General features: G+C 37.0%; 1 protein-coding gene across 6 annotated transcripts in view; it reads right to left on the bottom strand.

The window, feature by feature from the left end:
* Positions 1–7,757: 7,757 nt before the first annotated feature.
* SPIN1 (spindlin 1) overlaps positions 7,758–19,616 on the bottom strand; it is a 58,837-nt gene continuing 46,978 nt past the window's right edge. For all 6 annotated transcript variants that reach the window (XM_054809262.1, XM_054809266.1, XM_054809267.1 and 3 more), the window contains 3 exons: positions 15,555–15,808; positions 14,308–14,541; positions 7,758–11,511 (listed from right to left, as the gene is read on the bottom strand). In XM_054809262.1, the coding sequence (XP_054665237.1) occupies positions 11,312–11,511; positions 14,308–14,541; positions 15,555–15,808 (688 nt within the window). In that variant the 3' untranslated portion in view covers positions 7,758–11,311. The remainder of the gene's footprint in view (positions 11,512–14,307; positions 14,542–15,554; positions 15,809–19,616) is intronic.

Here is a 19,616-nt window from a genome sequence, read left to right as displayed (position 1 = left end):
AATGTCATTACAAAAACTTGTAAATTAGCAGAATTTGTGAGATCGCAAGGAATTTTCTTTTAATCAGGAAATACTCAAACCTATTAATAGATTCTAACTAAGCAAGAAATCTATTATAAGTGCATCAGCTAGGGCTACAATCTTTGCACTTTTCTTTGGGTTTGAAATTGTAGCAGTGCTGAACATTGGGAAAATAGCAAAGGTATACAAATTTCTCCTTGCGGTATGAAAAGCCTGATTCAACCATCCTTTGCCTCTAACTTTATCCTGGCTAGTGTGTATCGCATTGCCAAACAGTGTTAGTTGCTGTAGCATACAGAAGTGCTGTAGCATTTCTGACCCAAACAGGTATAACAAGGAAGCAATTCAGAGTCATCTAATAGTGCAGCAGCAGCAGCATGGCAACAAGGAACAACATTTGTGCCTCCAGCAGTGGAAAAATACTGAAATAAAGTTCTGCTCAAGTTCATCTGAGTTCAGACTCTCTTTTCTCTTCACTCTTTAGCTTTTTGGCAGTGAAGTCTAATTAAGTAGACATTTTTTTGTGATGAGACCTCTGACTAGGTGCATACCTTTCAGGGTCAGAATCATCCAGCATTAGATCTTGCGTTTCTGTGCCTCATGAGAAGTGTAAGGCTGTGTGAGGCTTCCTGCAGAATCCAGCGTAGTCCTCCACAGTCACTAGCAACCACCATCCAATCCTATTAGTTCCCAGAGCTCTTGATAGGAGAAGGAGGCCTGATTGTCACAAGGAGGGACTCCAGAGTTTTAGTGGTAGTTTTGATATCTTGCATCGAATTTTAAAGTTAATCATGACTCTGTAGTTAAGAATGTTACAGATAGTTTTCCATAGTTAAGGATGTTACAGACAGTTTTGCAGGTAGCTGCTGGTACTGCTAAGGATGACCATTGTGTGGTTCTGCCCCTGTGTCAAGTGATGTTTATACAAACAATGGATCAATTAAGAAGTGATTGTCCAGAGGTGGAAGCGTGATTGTTACTTTGATCAACAGACCCTGAAGAACCATTTGGAATTACCAAAAGTATTGGGAAACTAGGGGAAAGGTAATTCTGGCAGGAGGATCTGTGACCACCGGCCCATGAGCCCCCTACCCCAATTACACCACCTACCCAAAAGATAAAGGTGGAGACAAGAACTGAGCTTTGCATACTAGGTGAAGAAACCTGAACCAATCGCTGTAACTGGGAGCGTACTAATTTGTAACCTTTGTCTATAAATATGACAAGAGAACCGGCGATAGGTGTGCTTCATTTGTGGAAATCCACCGAGCACCCAGGCCTGTATAAAAGCAATATCTCTGCTGTCTGTGTGAGAGTTGGCTTATTGCACACCGGGCAACGAATCCGCTTTTTGGACTACAGTTTAGTTTGCTTTGGTTTAACTAATTTGATAGGCACACAGAGAAGTAAATGGCCTCTGCTATATAAATACATCCCCTTCTGGCAAAACTCAGACAACAGGCTCCAGCTGTGGAAAGGACAGCCTGCATCTACTCCTGCAATTCTTCTTAGCAGCCTCTATTCTAGCTAGATTGACTTTGAATGATTTCATTAATCCAAGGATTTCAGGTGATCATTCACAGTATTAGTTCTGATGAGTTGAAATACATTGTAAAGAATAAAAGGATTATGTTCTAATTTATAGAGGGGAAATGGCACTACTAAAAAGATTGCCATATATAATGGCACCATTTTAGCCAAGTAACATTTTTTCCAGCTTCATCTTTAAAAGAGACACTTGAAATCACCTATTGTTTTGTTAGATTATTATGATGATTACAAATTCATAATGTGCAAGACCAACACAGAGCATGCTTTGAGTACTCATCCTTGTTTTGTGTTGCCCCCGTTCCAGTTTCCCACTGTACACCTTTCTTCATTAGCAAATAAAGGAACATGTCCTGGGTTAAAAAAAAAAAAGTCAAGCCGACGTTAAGTGTTTGAGGGCTACAAGCTAGAATACTTTCCTGCAATTAAGTGAGCTGCCAATGCAGCTATCTCGCAGCTGCTAGTAGGAGGTCCTAACAGGAGTTTTGGCAGAGCACATTGACCTCACTGCAGTTACTTGTTTCAGGGGTTTGCAGATAGTCTCCAGGGACTCATTTTCATAAATCTCTGGTTTTGCTGTTTGCATAAAGGGAATGTTATTTTAAGGGTGAGGTTCACTGGCATTTATATTATACATGCTTTATCTAGCCAGTATAAAATCCCAAAGACCTTCCCCTGGCACAGACATACCCAGAATACATAACATCCCATAGCCTTTCGTCTTACGATCTCAAATTTCAAAACCGTTAGAAACAGAGAAATAATTAGGAGCTAAGACAGTTAAAACATGGTGTGGTCTTTTTACACTGAGAAAGAAATATCACTAGAAAATTAGTATAGGTTGAAAGCTCTGCTACAAAAAGAAAAAAGGCCAGGAAAAGAAGACCTGTTCCTTTGGTTGAACGTGGGTTGAAAAAAACAGTGACTGTATTGTAGAGCTCTAAAAAGAAATTTAATTTGGGAGAATGAAAGATGTCAAAGACTCAGGTGTCATCTGCTAGTCTCTCTGCCTCATGAACTTTGATTTTTGTATAACTGCATCATTTTCAATTACATACAAAATTATCTTAGCCAGTGTGAAAAAAGTCATCACAAGGTTGGTGAGTAGAATAAATCCTTATGGTACTGTGGTAGGTTAACATTGTCTGGCTGCCAGATGCCACCCAGCTGCTCTCTAAATCCCATTCCTCAATAGAACAGGAGGAGAAAATATGATGAGAAAGTTCGTTAGTCGAGATAAAGTCAAGGAGGCTGCTTACCAGTTACTGTCATGGGCAAGACAGACTTGACCTGGGGAAAACTAATCTATTGCTCTTTCTCAGAAGCCACCCCTACAGCCTCCCTGCTGCCAGCGCCTTGCCATGTACACCCAATACAGCTATTTTAAATTACTGCATGTCAAGAATAACTTCATTCCAAAACTTGTTCTATGGCTGAAACAATTCAGAGGAGGAATTATTTGAACTTAATCGTCTTCTTCACATTCAAGAAATTGGAAGGCTGTTAATTCAGTTAACCAGCTGCTCCAGGGACAGTTCTGGGGCTAAGCCACAGGAGCAGATCACTGCAAAAGGGACACTGTGAAGAGGCAGAAAGTCAGACCCAAGATGCAAGGATCAGGAAGCTGTAGAGGTTATTTGCTGCTAGAAAGGCAGATCTGTTGTCTGCATACACAGGGAGTTAAGTTTTAAAGAAGCCTCAAAACGTAAGTCTTCAATGTTCACAGCGAAACCACATCACATTCTGCATCTTTGGCTGTGGCACAAATTTTTCCTGTGCGATGGACGTGGACCTTGAAAGCAAGTACTCCCCCAGTACCAGAGCATCAAGCCAGAGCCTATCTTACTGTTGTTAATCACCTTGCAAAGAGCACGCTGCAGCGTGGGACAGGACCAACCTTAATCTGACCTAGTGATGAAAGGATTTTTGCTTCAGAACTAAGTATTTATGTTCTTATAGCTATGGTAGAGAGCCTAGTAAAAAGTGGGTTTGGTTGCTGCTGTACCTTGCTGGAGCCTGCTGTCTCACTGCCATGCCAAAGGGCAGTTTGGGATTTCAGTCGGTTGGCAAGGTGATCTCCTCTTCACTCTGCTGCACCATTTTCTCTGGTGGTTTTTCTGCGCCTTTGCTCTGTCAAGTAGCCATTCCAGATTAATGACTAATCCTAATAAGAAAACAAAAACAAAACAACACGAACCAAAACAAACTTTGAAATTGCATTAGTTATTTCTAAGATGTTTGCCAGTGATATAATCAGATAGTTTACGGAAAAACAGAGATATCTGCAGAACTCAAATTTGTCTTCAGCAGCACAGCGCATACTTTCCTTTGTTCTTTATTCACTCAAGTGGACAGTTAACAGCATCACTTATCTTTGCAATTTAGAAACTATGCTGAGTGCAAAAAAGGTTTTTACTCCTCAGAGAACCATATCAACACAAAGCATGAAGTAAAAAATGGTGTTCAGGGATACGACTGCATGCATCACAGGTTTTCCACAGTGAGATTTTTAGCACTCTTGAAGTATTTTCCTTCCTTCCACACACAGCTGTAGAATTCCATAGAAGTCTCAGGCAATTCAGATCTCTCTTTTCACGCTTTCAGGTTATCTGTAAGAGTGTGATGGGTTAGTAATTTTGTAATCTCCAAGAGTGTTACTCAGAATACGGAGCACATACTATGTTAATTTGGGCTATTTGCTTGCATAATTTGATTATATTTTAAATATGAGGATTTCCATGTGTTAACCTAATTCTGTGGAAGCCAAAATGCTATGAATCTTCTCCCATGTACACCACTAGCCTTGTAATATGAAGCTGAAGACCAGGATAACGATGTTTGGATTTACACCATTAGAAAGTATTGCTCATCCTAGGCAATAATTAATTTTCTCCACAGTAAACCCCAATCGATTGTGTTTATTATGTATTATGAGCATCCTCTTGGTTAGACTTAACTTCCATTCTTTCGGAATGAACTCTTATTCTCAGTTCATGATCAGTAGATACTGTGTCCATTTTGTTTTTTTTTTTCCTACCATCAGAAATCCTGAATCAAATTAGTTAGCTTTTCCACCTCACTTTTTCAGAAAACTGCACTGTAACTCCACTTTTTATTCTATCTGCCAGCTTCTGAGTAGACAATACACTGAGCTTCATGGGGAGTAGAAGAGAGTTTTCTGTCAGGCAGAGTGAATATCCTTTTAAGGCAGAAAACTGAGAATGAGTGAACAAAGCCCAAGATTAATGAGGATTCCTGGCAAAACAGTTTCAACCTTCCATAATGAAATGCATAGTAATGCAGCAAAAAGTTACTTGTACAACTTGCTGTTGCTATCCTTTTTACAGTTTTTGAGCACAACCGTTGAATCGTTATAGGTTTCTTCTCTAGTGCTTCTGCTATTAACGTTGATTTATTTTGTTCTTACAGCTTAAAAGGTTACTTTGGGTTTTATTTATTATTCACGAGAGTTTAAGACAGACATCTGCTTCTGTAAGTTAAAAATGGCTAGGATTTAGCAAACAGTGTTGTAAAATCAAATTAATTAGAACTTTTATGGAAAACATAACCACCAGTGTTCCCAGTGCATGACTCCAATGGTAAAAGTCTTTGCGAAGATCATTTAAGAAGTCATCCCACAGTCCCGTTCAAAGGCAAGTATATACCATGTGTAGCTACTTAGTGCACCAGGACTAAAAATCATCAGGCCGAAACCTGGTTGAGTGAAACGTGAAGGATCTTGCCTTTCCTTTCTCATATATAAAAGACTAGCTGCCCTGTTACTGAGCAATCTTCCATACAAATAAGAAAAAAACCAAAACAAAACCAGTCCTCTCCCCTCCCAAAATAGTAGCTGTTTACCTGAAATCACTTTAACTTGAACATGCATTTAAAGTAAAGTTGTGTTATTAACAAAAATACGCCTCTCAACTGTCATCTCTCAGTGCAACATTCTTAGAAAGTAAGAAAAGAAGTTTGCGCAAATCAAAGTAAGTGTGCAGCTGTCCACGTTCATTACCAGTTACCTTTGACCAGGTCAGACTTTAAGTGCAGAGACCTGAGGAACAATGTGGCACCAGAATGCGTCAAAATATTCAAAAAGGACTTGTAAAAGTCAGACTCCATTGAATAAAAGTGAATTTAAGGATTAATTGCACAGGGGTGGGGTGGGTGAAACCACCTCCAAACCATATAGGGTTTTTTAACTGTCAGGCTACAAAACCATTTACAGAAATTGCATACAAGTGAAGTTACGCAAGTCATGACCGATTTCAGACAAATAATGTGCAGAAATCTGTAATTAACATCTAAGTAGAATAGGGAAGTATTAAGCAGACACCACCTTATTTACACTGGTGAGATCCCAGCTGCTTTCTGTTGTGCATACACGGCTGTATATTGTGCATAGGCAGCACTGCACTCTGAATTTAGAAGAGGAATCAAGGAATTCACAGGGCAGTAAACTATTAAAATGGGAAGAGCAGAGCCTGAAAAAAATGCTTAGCAGCCTGGTAAGTTTCCCAGGCTGCCAATCATGAAATGAATTAAAAAGGTAAGGTATTGATATTGGCAGAGAAAAGAGTTAAGTGATGCAACACACCAAGGCAGGACCTTACTCACTGAAAAAGAGACTAGAGCAAGATTGAAAAAATGCTTGTAAGTGGGCAAAAAAAGTGAAAATCTTCTATTATCCAGTGCTTGAGGGTGAAAGTGCATACCTTTCATTTCCTTGACCTATTTTTTACTTCTCCTTTTAGACCTTAATGATCTTAAATTGCAGCAGCCCAACCTCCTCCAAAATATCCTTACTATAGCTTATCCTCTCCAAAAAACAATGGAGTTCACTGAAGTCGTCAGCAGCTCAACTGTTCACAGCATTAATATTTAAAAAAATACTGTATTTCAAAATAAATAACAGAAAAACAGAAGCTTTTTTTCTGAAAATACAACCTGTTCGTGTGCACAAGGAAGAACCTGACGGATGTGAAGAGTACTAAAGCTGTAGGTCCTGGTAGGACTCCTACCCTTACCCTCCTAAACCTGTGGGACATCACTGTCTTCAAAGCATCTACATTTGAGCTGCTTGTAACGGAGCTCCTAAGCAACCAGCTTTCAGAGGTACTTTCATTACTGCAGTAACAGAGGTAAAAAAATACCTTTGTTTTTATAAGGCTCCTTCCTCTATGAAGGGAAAAGAGATGCTACAAACCTGAGGCTGGTTTATCAGCTCTAATACTGAACAGGTACTGAACGTTAGTCACAAAACATTAGTGTATCTATTTTCATCTACAATTTAATGCAGCCAGCTCACACAGACTGACACCCATTTTTTAGATGTAATGCTCTTGCTAAAGCCAAGTCTTAGGCTCTCCCTCACTGGCAGCTGTATGCAATGTAAATCTGCGCTGGGACCAGTTCTCTCGGGCAGCAGGATACAATAAAGAGGACACTGAACTAAGAGGCTTGGGCATTCACCCACACTGCATGCTGGCACGATCCAAGATCTTCAGTGTGCATCTAACAAGCTTGGTGCCAAAAAATGTATTTTAGAGTGCCCATAGAACACTTTCCCCACTATCAGAAAAGAGGTAAGAATAAAGAAAATCCGTTCAATATTGAAAGTCTGCTGTAGTTATTTAACAACATAAAAAATTAAGTCTTCATGCATTCATCAGAACAGCTTACATGACTTAAAAAAAATCTGCAGCATGGTGATGTTATCTTCTCTGCTCATCACCTCTAACTTGGATCAATTTTGCGTTTTTATCATCAGTAAAATGTGCTTAATTGAAATTTGAATTTTATTAATTCAGAGCAGATAAATGTATTGCTTCAACACTGCCAAATGCTTCTGCTGTTCCCCACTGAAATATTTTGTGTGCTCTGGAAATACAGACATGCATAATCCCCTGCAGGGGAGTTTTTCTGTCTTCGGTAAAATACAATTTGAGCCGCATGTTTTACCTTAGCCAAGGTTCCATCTTATGAGCATTTATACTTACTTGGAAAAAAGAATGAAGATTTGGCTTTGCAAGCAAACTTATTTCATAGGGCAAGTAGTATACCAGCATATATGGCTCAGCATTCAAATAATAAATCATTTTTAATTACAAAACTGAAGAAACTGCTTCTTCACAATCTGAAATCACATCACTACATTTTGCTCATGAGAACAAAGTTTACAGTCATAAGTTGCACATAAAGGGTTTATTTTAAATGTTTTAAGGATAGAGTTACATCATAATTATAAAAATTACTTACAGAATTAAGTAACAGATTTAAAGTGTTTATACTTCTAAATGCAGAGAACAGGGAACTGTCTACATTGTTCAAAATAAAATAAAAATAATGAAACCAAGCTCTAAAGATGAAGTCATTACCTAATTTTAAAATGTGAACACGAAGACCTTTGAACTATACACATACCAAGAACCATCCAAATTGCACTAATGATGTAAAATACAAAAAGCACAGCATTTTCAAGGAACCAGAAACTGTTTTTAGCATAATTCTTTTCCCTGAAGCAACTAGTCAATTCTATCTGAAGCGAAAGCCTCCCTTTTTAAATAATTCACTTAAAGAAGGCTTCTACTCATTGCAATAAAAAAGGGTTTTCCCCATAGTCTGCTCCAACATAGATTAGGGTTTGGCACTCAAAAAGAAAGAAGAAAAATGTAGTGTTTTGTTAATCAACTGTGATTTTTGAAATTTTTTTCTTTAACAGAATACGTGGTCCCTTCAAATGCTGTATGACACATACAACTGGAAAATTACCTTCCGTTGGCACTATGCTCGTCTCACCGGTGCATTTAATCCTACTAACAACCATTAAAACAGCACAATAAGCAAATTCACAAAAAACTGAACACAAAATAAAAACAGAACAAAACAAAAACCTAAACATTTTAACATGCAACTTTAGTTTGTTACATTGAACGTTCTAACCCTCTAAGCATGCAAAAAAGGATGGTCTGCATTTAAGTTTTTTTTTTTCTTTTAAAAAGTTTTACATGGCAGCCTGACGTCACACACACGCACACACACAATATACAACAATACTACAGCAGGTAAATGTGAAAGGCGAATAACTTTTATACAAAGATCCATGGCTTGTGCCATCACAAGCCCTATGTGATTTTGGAAGTAATGTTGAACCCCTATAACAAGGAACCAACATTTAGTTACCAGGGTAACGCAAGCACTGCATGCAGATCTGAAACATGAGCCTAAAACAAAGCCCAAAGCAGATGGGCAGGGAGTGGAATTAGTCTCAAGCCTCAAAAAGGTGGTTTAAGCTATCAAAAAAAAAAAAAAAAAAAGAAGAGGAAGAAGATGAAAAGAAATATCCACGCAACAGAGACAACGGGGACATCTAAAAACAACCGTAAAATTTACAGTTTATAGATTATACTCTAATTGGCAGAATACGTGGTGTATTCAAGAGGCTTGCAGAAAACCCACAAATGCAAGCCTAATGCTAAAAATGTTCCAGCAGACCTAAACCTCAGATATTTCAAAACAAACCTCGTATTCCTCAGATATATAGCCCAAAGTTCAGTGTACTATGTTATCCATGTATCTTGTGTATAATCAATACACTCACTCATTCTTGTGCCACAAATATCAACTTGGGCTCATGGAGCCAGGCTCAGCTTTGAGATTTACATGCAGGACTCTTAAGAGTCAATAGAAAACACTTTAACAGATCTGCAGGATGAAAACACTGTGTTGCAAATCTGCTCACTTTGTTCAAAACACAAGGAACATTTAGGACTCAGGTACTTAGTGCTTAAGGACTGCATTGAGAAGCTATTCACTGAAAGACAATAGCCTGCCTTTGGTTGCCCATGATGAAATACTGGACATAATGCAATAGAGTAGCAATGGACAAAGAATTAAGGTATCATATTTATATGGAGAGTATTTATTACCATTCAACAGCATAATGAGGCACAAGCCTTAAGGCTAAAATATGAAATCAGGCAAAAAAATGGACATAAAGGGGCTTAAACCACTGAGTCTTCAATATCAAGAATACCCACAACTGAGGTCATCCGGACCTCTGATCTCTGATTAACAGCACCTCTCCTGCATCCTTCCACTAATGGCATACGGTTGGATATTAGAGTATTTGTTCCTTCCATCAACAGTGTTGACGGTCTTCACATACTGTACTTCTGTGAAGCAGTTCTCTGAAACTTGCAGAGCTCTGCCTTAATGTAACATGACAAATTTGTTGCTGTGCTGATCGTTGGTTGCAATTCTGAAACTTTTTAAAAGCTGCCACACTTAAAAAAAATCCTAATCTTCATTTACAAATATCTTGCAAGATTAAAACTGTGAAAGGATTTTGCTGTTGTGGGCTGCTATTTACATCCACAATCTAATGCAGATGGCTGAACCACTGAGACTGCCTATAGCTTCCATTAGATAGTACACCACTGGCATGCAGAACTCTAGTGTTCATAGAATGAAATTCACGTTAACAGCATACCTCAAAGCAAGTACAATGTACATCACAAAAGGCAACAACAGGTTTAAGCTGTAGATTTGTCCGGACACTCCTTATGTGGAAAAGCCAGAAAAAGAGTAAGTGGGGAGGATGCCTTCTTGAACCAAAATGGTTAAAAACAAAAAAACCCATACAAACGAAGAAATGCAACAGACTGAGCAGAAGGCAACAAATGCTTCTCCTTCTCTAAAGTAAGTCTTCCATGTAAAAGGACCCCCACCCTCCAACCCCTGGCATGAGACTTTATTTACCATGTAAAATATTAACTACTGTTAGGCTTCTAAGTCCACACACAAACATTCAGGTTGCTAGGTTCTGATATTAAATGAGAGACTACTGATTGCCAATGCGTAGTCTAAAGTCTTCCAAAGTAGCATATATACTGTTAAAGTTGTGGCACCAAGCACTTGGGTTTTGCTAAGAAGTGTGAATAACAAACAAAGAAAGAAGTACATTTAGGATTGAAGGCAGCCTTGTTGCATGAATTTTACTGGTTCCTACAACTTGTAAATATATGGGCCATTACCCTGCATTTTCTAATTAACTGGTTATACAGACTAAATATCTCTTTATAGTTTAAAGCCTTTTCACTGAAAGGTGCATAAGTCAAACACTTGATTTCCTACTGCCCTGTGACTACTAAAAATGCACAAGTATTTCCATGTACAGCAAGTTCTTAAGCTAAATTTGAAATAAAGTGTAGAAACACAGCAGATTGATGTTACTTGGGTTAGGCACTCCTCAATGCTGCACAAACTGTTTAAACCTTTCAAAAAATTCACTTCTGTCCCAACCCTGAAAACAAGGACTGCCAGTAGCCAAGAAATTAGATTTAATGTTACAAAAGAAGGCATATCAAAATATCAAACTACACTTGCATGTGGCAGTTGAACAGGTGAGTGCAAGGTTGAAGAAAAAGTTAAAATCTATGAAAAAATTTAGATTAATGATTACAATACTAGATCAACTTTACACAGCTTGAATTTGCAGCTGTTCTTTGCTTTTAACTCCCTCCTGCCCGAATATATTGACTTCCTTCATGAAAAGGAGTTCTCTTACACAAAATGTGTCATGTTTGTTTATATTCAGAACAAAACAGTTTTGCTGGCAGAGATTGTGGGTTCGCAGGGACATTTAAGCTTTCATTAAACTGGAAAGCAGTCAAGTCTTTGTGTCTACAAATTTTACATTTAATAGTTCCACAAATTTGGCAAAAGTTCACGATGATGTCTAGGATGTCTTCACCAAATCGTAGACATAAATATGGAAATCATCATCAAACTTGATGAAATACACAGATGGTTTGGCTTCAACTTGATGAATGACCATGCCAGTCCTTTTTGAGCCATCTTCTTTGGCATATTCCACTTGTTTGCCTACCAGGCTGTCCACAACTTCACCTGGTTCCCGTTCTGCAGGAGGTGAATCATCTGTAACACAAAAAGCAGTGTACTTGGGTAGACATGATTGGAATTCATCAATATGGAAGACAACTGCAGAGTCGTCTTTAAAACTCATACAAAACAATCAGAAGTTTTAAAGACAGACTATGTAGAAAATTAGTTTTGTTCAGACAAGCATCTAACAATTGCCATGCTTCCAGAAAGTACAGTTGCAGAAAAATTTTCAAGTAATGCTGTCTTCAGTTTTATTAAGACAAAAATTTGATTGGTAAGAGAAGTAAATCTTGTGATGTGAAGGTTTACACACAAGTTACAGAAAATGTCTGTGAATAATTTAATTTAAACCACCAGCAGAAAAAAGCACTGGGTATCCTTAGCAGAAACACAGCCAAATTAAACCTCCCTCTTACCACACACATTATTCAGTGCATGCATGCCACTGCAACAAAAACGTCTCTTCTAAGATGACAGGAAGTGTAAACTCCCTATTAAAAAGGGCTTTTGACACCACATTGGAAAAATGCTGTTGGTAAAGTCTAACCATATTATTTGCTTATGTACCAAAACCTAGCCAGAGATAGTCTTGTATTTTACATGATGCCTATGCTAAATTTGGTTACAAAAACGTGTGATTTCTAACATGCCAGTTGCCAAGGGGTTGGTTACAAGCCAATCACAGAACAAATGTGACAAAAGGTAAAAGCACCGTACTGGAGAACTGGAAGCTAACCACACCTTCTTTCTCAGCTCGTCTTCTTTTTGACTAGTGTAGATAACCTTGTGTTTTGTATTCCATTGAGGAATTTTCTTAGCAATGGTCACACCTGATGTGACTTTTATTCTGGAAATCCTAAGCCTTTAAATTAATGTCTTTGAACAAAGTTTGCATTAAGAATCCCTTACAGATTTCACCGATTTTCTTTTCAGTTCTGTGAGTTGTGAAAGAACTCCCAACAGAAGAAACAAACAAAAAACCCAACCCCAAACCGCAAAAAAACCCCAGGAAATTAATAGATTGGCTTGTACTTACACTTAAGATTCTTCCACAAACTTAAGAAGTTTCTCTTTCAATTTTTGTTTCAGTTCCTCTATAAATGCACTGTCATACATAGTTATTATCCTCTTAATAGCACTTTTATGTAAAGAGTCTTCCTTGGCAAAGATGCAAGTTAAACTCTTACATTTTCATTTAGAATGAATGATGAAGCGTTGACAAAGTTTTAGTATCAGATCCAGCAATACATTTTCCCCTCACCAAAAAAAAGCGTAAAAGAAATTATCTAAATTTGGTCTTCTCACATATGCAAAGCCTGTCTTTAAGAAGAAAGAGTTCCCTAGAAATTTTAGTTATAATTCTATGGCAAGTTCCACCAAATTTACAGACATACTTTCAGGTATTCTAAGATCTGATTTGAAAAATACTACTCTTAACATCTAATCCTTGACTTAAGGACACAATTCAAAAGATCTGGAAAGCATTCAAATTCAGGGAAGGTAGCAAATACTTAGAAGTATTTTGGAAACAGGTAAGTAGTAGATAGTCTGCTGGTGAGCATGGACGAAAAATTGCATTAAACCCAATTAATTCTTAAACGGAAAGCATATCAGCTATTTCCCTACTGCTACTTCAAAGGTGGAAGAAAGCAAAGCAGACTTAAAATACATTCCAAGTCCCTTTTAATAGTTAAGACAAAGAACAAATTATTTGAAGGTTCAAATCTGAAAGACCTTGCTTTATTTCTTTAGGAAGAGGACGGTCTCTTTTTGCCATTAACATTCGTGGCATACTCTTTACAAGCAGCAGATACATTGCTTTTTGTTAAGAGTGGGGAAAAAATATCTAAACACAGATGACCACTACAGACATTATGCAAATAAATGCCACTTGTTTATTTAGCCAGCAGACTGTTATCAGTGCTAGATCTGAAGGAAGACAGTCTCAAACTCAGCAAATTAATTATAACTAATACTAATACTTAGGTAAAGCACCATGTAGCTAACCACTACAGTTATGTGATTATTAATTTTCTTTAAATCCCTCTGATAGATTGCTGCTGTCAGAGGAGTGTGTTTTAGGTACGTGGGAGAAATAAAAACAAAGTATTCTTTACAAGCCTTTTTCCTCTTTTCTGTACCGGCTGTCCAAATGTCTTGAACAATATTGATTATGTGAAAATCCTTCTACATTAATAGGAAAAGCCCCAATGACTTTCACTTCAAGAAGGGAGGGAAAAATTATCCCTTCTAATCTACTTAAATATTTTTCTTGATAGTGTGTTGCAACATGTGAGAGAAAATAAATTTTCAAAAGATTAGTATCTCTTTCCCCAAGAAGCTACTCAACTTTTTCACAGTGAAGACAGCTACCCCAACAAAAGTAATCTGAGTATATTAGTAGGCCCCAAAGTATTATTCCCACAAGAACTACTTCAGAAACACAAATCAAGAGCCATCTCAACGAGTTGTGACACTTCTATAAGGAAATAATAGTGGAAAAGTTCTGGTTTGTCAGTTTCCATTTAAAAAAATCCAAACATAAACTCTTCCACAGCAGCATGTACATATTTTCAGCACAATTAGGAATTATGGAATAAACTTTTCCTGCATATGTCACTGCTGATAAAAGTAGAATATCTCAGCACTTAACACAAATATTCTTTGTTGTGCTATGATCTTTGTTAGTTGCGAAACTTAAAAAAAATCAAAGGGAGTAACAAACAAGATCTTTGTTTGTCAACTCTCCTGTCCATAAATAAACCACAGCCAAATGTTAATATAAAAAACTGCCACTTTCCAGAAGAAAACAGTAACTGGCCTACTTACTTGAATCAGGCATAATGCGAAGGTCACCTTCTTTATAATCATCTAAGAGTTGGTACATGTACAAGACAGGATCCTTCTCATAGGTAATATAAAACCACGTGTTCATAATAGGAGCTCGAGCCAAAACCATCCCCCTCCATTCATCTTTTGAGCCATCTTCTGTCTCAAACATGTGTTCCACAGCTTTACCAATCATTGTGTCTGCCAGGTGGGCATCACTAATTCGAGATGAAGCTGAAATGACAGCATTCCATAAGTTCATTCAAAAGCACAGATATATGTCTTTGTGAAAAAAAATCTTTACCCTGATTCATAAACAAATTTGATTGGAAGTTCGTAAATTCATATACAAAACAAACACTGTCCATTCCAGAGATTTTTACGACTGAAGAACTTTAGAAATGTTGTTAAAACAACAATGTATCATTGTACTCCCTATGATTAAACTATCATAATGCAAGGTAAAGGGAGATCAATCAAGGGCACAGGAGTGAAGACTCTTTGTATATTACCTAGACACTGGAGGGCGTGAGGCAGGCTGGGGAGAAGAGGAAGAGAGGCCAATCACAGAACAGTTCGATTAAGTTAATTTTGAAACTCTGGGGTTTGGTGCCCCCTAACACCATTCTAGAGACTGCCACCAATTGCTTTGCAGTCAGAAGGAGCACCAGCTTATTCTGTTTATAAACTAGTAACTACCTGGGTAATTATTGAACTTTGCAGTTCGAAAGACCTGCATTTTAACCATCTAGGGCTAATTCTGAAAATCAAAAAGCCTTGTTACTAACCAAGTTATATCACTTGGAAAATGCCTTTTCCCCCATTACTAAAAGTACTTAGGTAAAGTACATGAGGAAAAAATGTGACATTATTACAGTCAGACACACACAACAGATAAAATTTAAACTCTAAGCCATCCTGGCTGTGTTAACATAAATATCAGTGTTAACTTTACATATGGTTCATAAGGGTAAGACTCCAAATGAAAACTACAGAATGTACTGCATACTACTTAAAGACAGAAGGCAGCACTGCACTTGCTGGTATCATCAAACCTTTGTGGAATCAAAAAAATTTAAATAGAGCACTTAAATGTTATTAGTCAAATTCATTTTTGTCACATGGCAGGTAATCTAAGTGGTCACTTGTTATCTTGGAGGGAGTCTGGACAGATTAGTGGATAACATTTAATAGTATATGTCAGCTTATATGTATGTGAATTTAGGAGAAAAACTCAGAACACTTACCAACTCTGTCTGGAAGAACTTCAAGTGCTGAAACTCTTTCATCTTTGTGCAGTTCTAGTCCATACACACAATCAAATCCATCATACTTTATAAGATAGAGAGAGGGATTTACAGGAACTTGATCAAGAACTGTGCCCTTCCATTGTGTTACAGGTCCACTCCCTTCTTTCCATCCATGCTGTATTCTGCAGCCTACAATATTTCTTCGTGGCTGAGAAATAGGTTTGCTTGGTCCCACATTGTTTCTATGCTTTCTGTACAGATACAAACATAATATTAACCAAGTACATACATATTCAAAATTCTACTCCAGACAAGAGCTGTATGCTTTAATATAGCAATATATTTTATAGCTTAGCATACCTTATTCAAATTAGGGTATAAAGCACATTACACTATATTGGAAAAGAGAAAAATGCACTGAAAAGTAGTGAAACATTTTTGGTGTGCTTTATAAGGTCAGTTTCCTAATAGTGGTTTCTAAAATTAGTTTGCTTAAGCCAAAAGAACTATTTTAGCCCTTACTACACTGTCAAAAGTAAAACTCACCTGATGAGGTCTCAAAGCACAAGGTTACCTGGCAGTATTATAACTTTACTACCTTGTTGCTCTCTGCAGAATGGTAAACACAACAACTGCCCCAGGAGGAAGAAGTCAGTGGAAACATTACCTGTGTCTGACTAAAACTCTTCCAAGGCATTTATTTTCCCTAACCTGTGCTTTCATCTGAAGGAAATTTAGCTTCCTTCTGCATTTACAAGTAGTTTTGACTCCCCATATTTTTAAAAGACATATGGTAGCAACAACACTTCTCTAACACTCCTTTTTAGTACAGCAAAATAAAAATGATATGTAATGGTAATGGCAGTAGAAGGGATACTCCTTAATGTGGAAAATAGATCACATATACTTTTTTGTCCTTCCTCTATTTTCATGGAAGTTGCATGGAAATGCCCTCTGGTGAATAACAGTTGTTCTGATCAACAGTCATGTAAGCTATTTGACAGTTTCAAATCATTGAATGAAAGTGTTATACAATTTTTGTTCTACCCAGTTATTAAAAACACTAATTGACAATTTTGACTACAAATGGAAGAAACTAAGGAACATTATGACAGTATATTGGTGATAAGGAATGATTATTATATCTATTTTAGCATGTTATAATGCACTTATTCATTCCTAAAAAGATTATTTAGAGGGTTGCTTGATCAAAATTCTTATGAATGTCAACTAGTTGTAAAATAAATTTTTGGGTTACTAGTTACACTTAGTTTAAATGGCAATAAAATATGCACACCACTAGCATGCTTAAGAGCAACATCTAAAAGAAAGTCAGTTGCAGAAAACAATATTCTTCTTTAGATTAGAGATAGTGACCGAAGAGAAACATCTTCAAGGACAATGAATGCTCTCAGAAAAGTTCCTATATGATCCAAAAAGGACAAATAACAATCATACCACTGAAATCCTGGAAGCAGTCTTGCAGAACAATGCACTCACTAAATGACACTGGAATGCATAATGCTGAAGCTGTAATCATTAAGTATTAAAAACAAGATGTATGATTCCTTCAGCAGCTTGTCCCACCTCTAGACTTTCATTCACCATGAAGATCTTAGACGGTGGTTTTGTCAAATTTCACTTTTGTTATCATTTGACCTTTTCTGCAAGACCAATCTGCAGTTTTTGTACTCCTAACTTTGCTAGCACAGATTATTATAGGAACTCCAACCTCTTCCTGTTAAGTGGCACTCTCCCACAAAGTTGATTCTAATTTTATACAGGAACTTGAACGTACTTTCAAATTTCAGATCTTGCTCAACTATATATGTATTTTTAAAAATTGTAATAGTCTCATTAATAATTTACTATTACAAAATGAGATGAGATCTGGTTCTCAGCACAATAAAAATGAGTTTGCTTTGCATGCAATTAATTTATTTAGTTCTAATGAATCACAGTTCCATTCTAATACAGAATAAAGCTAACTGAAGATTAAAAAAAAATGGTAAAAGAGATAAAACAATGTCAGTTTTAAACAGTTTGTCTATCTGCTAATCATCTCGTTGTCGAAAAAGTAAAAATAACACTGTTCATGTTCAACCTTACAGTCAGTTTTACTTTCTGCCTGTAAAGCATAATCCACTTAATGTTTAAATTGGAGCAATTAAGCAAAAAGCTTCACACTAATTTAAAAAAATATGATGGAAAAAGACTACATAACTGAGTTCAAACTTGTAACTACCTTTAAAATGCCTTTGAGAGCAAAGTGCATTACAAATTTAATTAAAAGTCAAGTACCCGCCAGGTGTACTTGCAGTTGAAATTTTTGTTTGAAGGTTGTATTACTGTACAACCATTCACTCTCATTTGCAGTGGTTCATACTGTAAGAAATGAGATTTTCAAACTGGTAAATTACCAAGGAAAACCTATTTGTTCTTGCATCTGAACATGTGGTAAGAAAGCAAGCATAGGTTTCTAACTATCAACAAATAATAGCTATGCATATACTCCCATGAAAGACAGTTAAGTAACCAACTCAAACCTCTAACCTCCTCAACAGTGTATTATTTCTGTGATACACCAAGTAATACAAATGTACATAAGCTTCTATGATGCAGAAGAGCTAACACATTTTTTCCTTCTGTTTCATTACAATTATATTTAAAATTCCACAAAGACTGGCTCTTGAAGATTGAATAACAATTTTCCTAGACATGTAAAACGTGGAGTCAGGAAAACCAGAAAATAGCAAGTCCTGGAAATAGCTCTTGACACATCAGACACATCCTCACTGTAAATGGCCCTTCAATTGCAAAAGTTTCAGATCCTCTCTCACATCTTGAAGGCAGAAGCTGGTAAGTAAAATCTAGTTATGTGAAAAGGTTTCATTATCAGAATCAGATACTTTAGAAACTTTCTAGAGACTACACAGGCAGAAAGAAATCTTCCCAGTTTTTGAAGCTGTATTTATATGGTTCTCACACAAACTTTTGTTTGGCAGCTGCTACCAGGGAAACCAATGTCGTGCAGAACTGCACGGGACTGGTAGCAGAAAAATCAACCCTTACTTCAGGGTTGTGCTTAAAAGACAACCTAGCATTTATGAAAAGGAAAATGGCATTTCCCAATAACCTATGAAGTTATCCATTTAGGTTTGGTTGTTTAGTTTTGTTGTTTGTTTTTGTTTTTTTTTTTCTTTCCCCCTAATCATCTCATCTCAGAAAAACACCACAGGGTAGAACTAAGAAAAAAAAAAAAAACAACCAGAAGGCTGAAAGAAAACTATACCCCTCACAACTGTGAAAAACAGGAAGGAAAACTATAAAACAGTATAAATGCAGTACAGCAGTGATGGTCAGTACAATTTGAAGTCTTTCATGGTGCCAAGCAGAAGTTATTAAAAATAGGACACAAAACTTATTATAGTTGTGATTTGTATTAAAGACTATCATTAACAGCAGAATGGTGATGAGAAAACTGTTATTAACTACTTTTGACAATATTCAGACTATGAGGCACATTAGTTGAGGCAAAAGTTTTAAAGTATTTTCTGCCCTCCCTCAGAACGCATCATACAGTTGTGAATTTACCTTCAGAAGCTGCAGGAACCAAGATTACAAGTTAGCTTAAAGTGGGATCAGAAATTCAAGATGGTTAAGTTCACTTGTAGTTAAACTACCGGTGTAACCTGCACCTTGAAGTCCTTGAATTGCCAACTACAAGAAATCTGGATAGCCTATGAAGAAAGGATTGTTTTATACTTACAGTATTTCTTGTACTCTTTCCTTATGCACCAAGGGTTGAAAGAATGAGATCTGGGAGGTTACTGACTGATCTGATGCCAGTGAGGTCAGCTTCATATTGATCGAGATCACCACTACCCAGTGACAGAGCACTTGGAAGAACTGCCCTATAACCATAGGAACCCTTTCCTAAATGCTCAACAGTTAACTACCATTTAGTAAAGAAGAGTTCAGAAGACTCATCCACACTGCTCACTGTATCACATTCTCAATTACTGAGTTATGTCCTGTTGCATTGTCTTGGCTCCTTCC

This window comes from Grus americana, chromosome Z, assembly GCF_028858705.1.
Source record: "Grus americana isolate bGruAme1 chromosome Z, bGruAme1.mat, whole genome shotgun sequence".
Taxonomy (NCBI): Eukaryota; Metazoa; Chordata; class Aves; order Gruiformes; family Gruidae; genus Grus; species Grus americana.
This window is presented reverse-complemented; position numbering and strand designations above follow the sequence as displayed.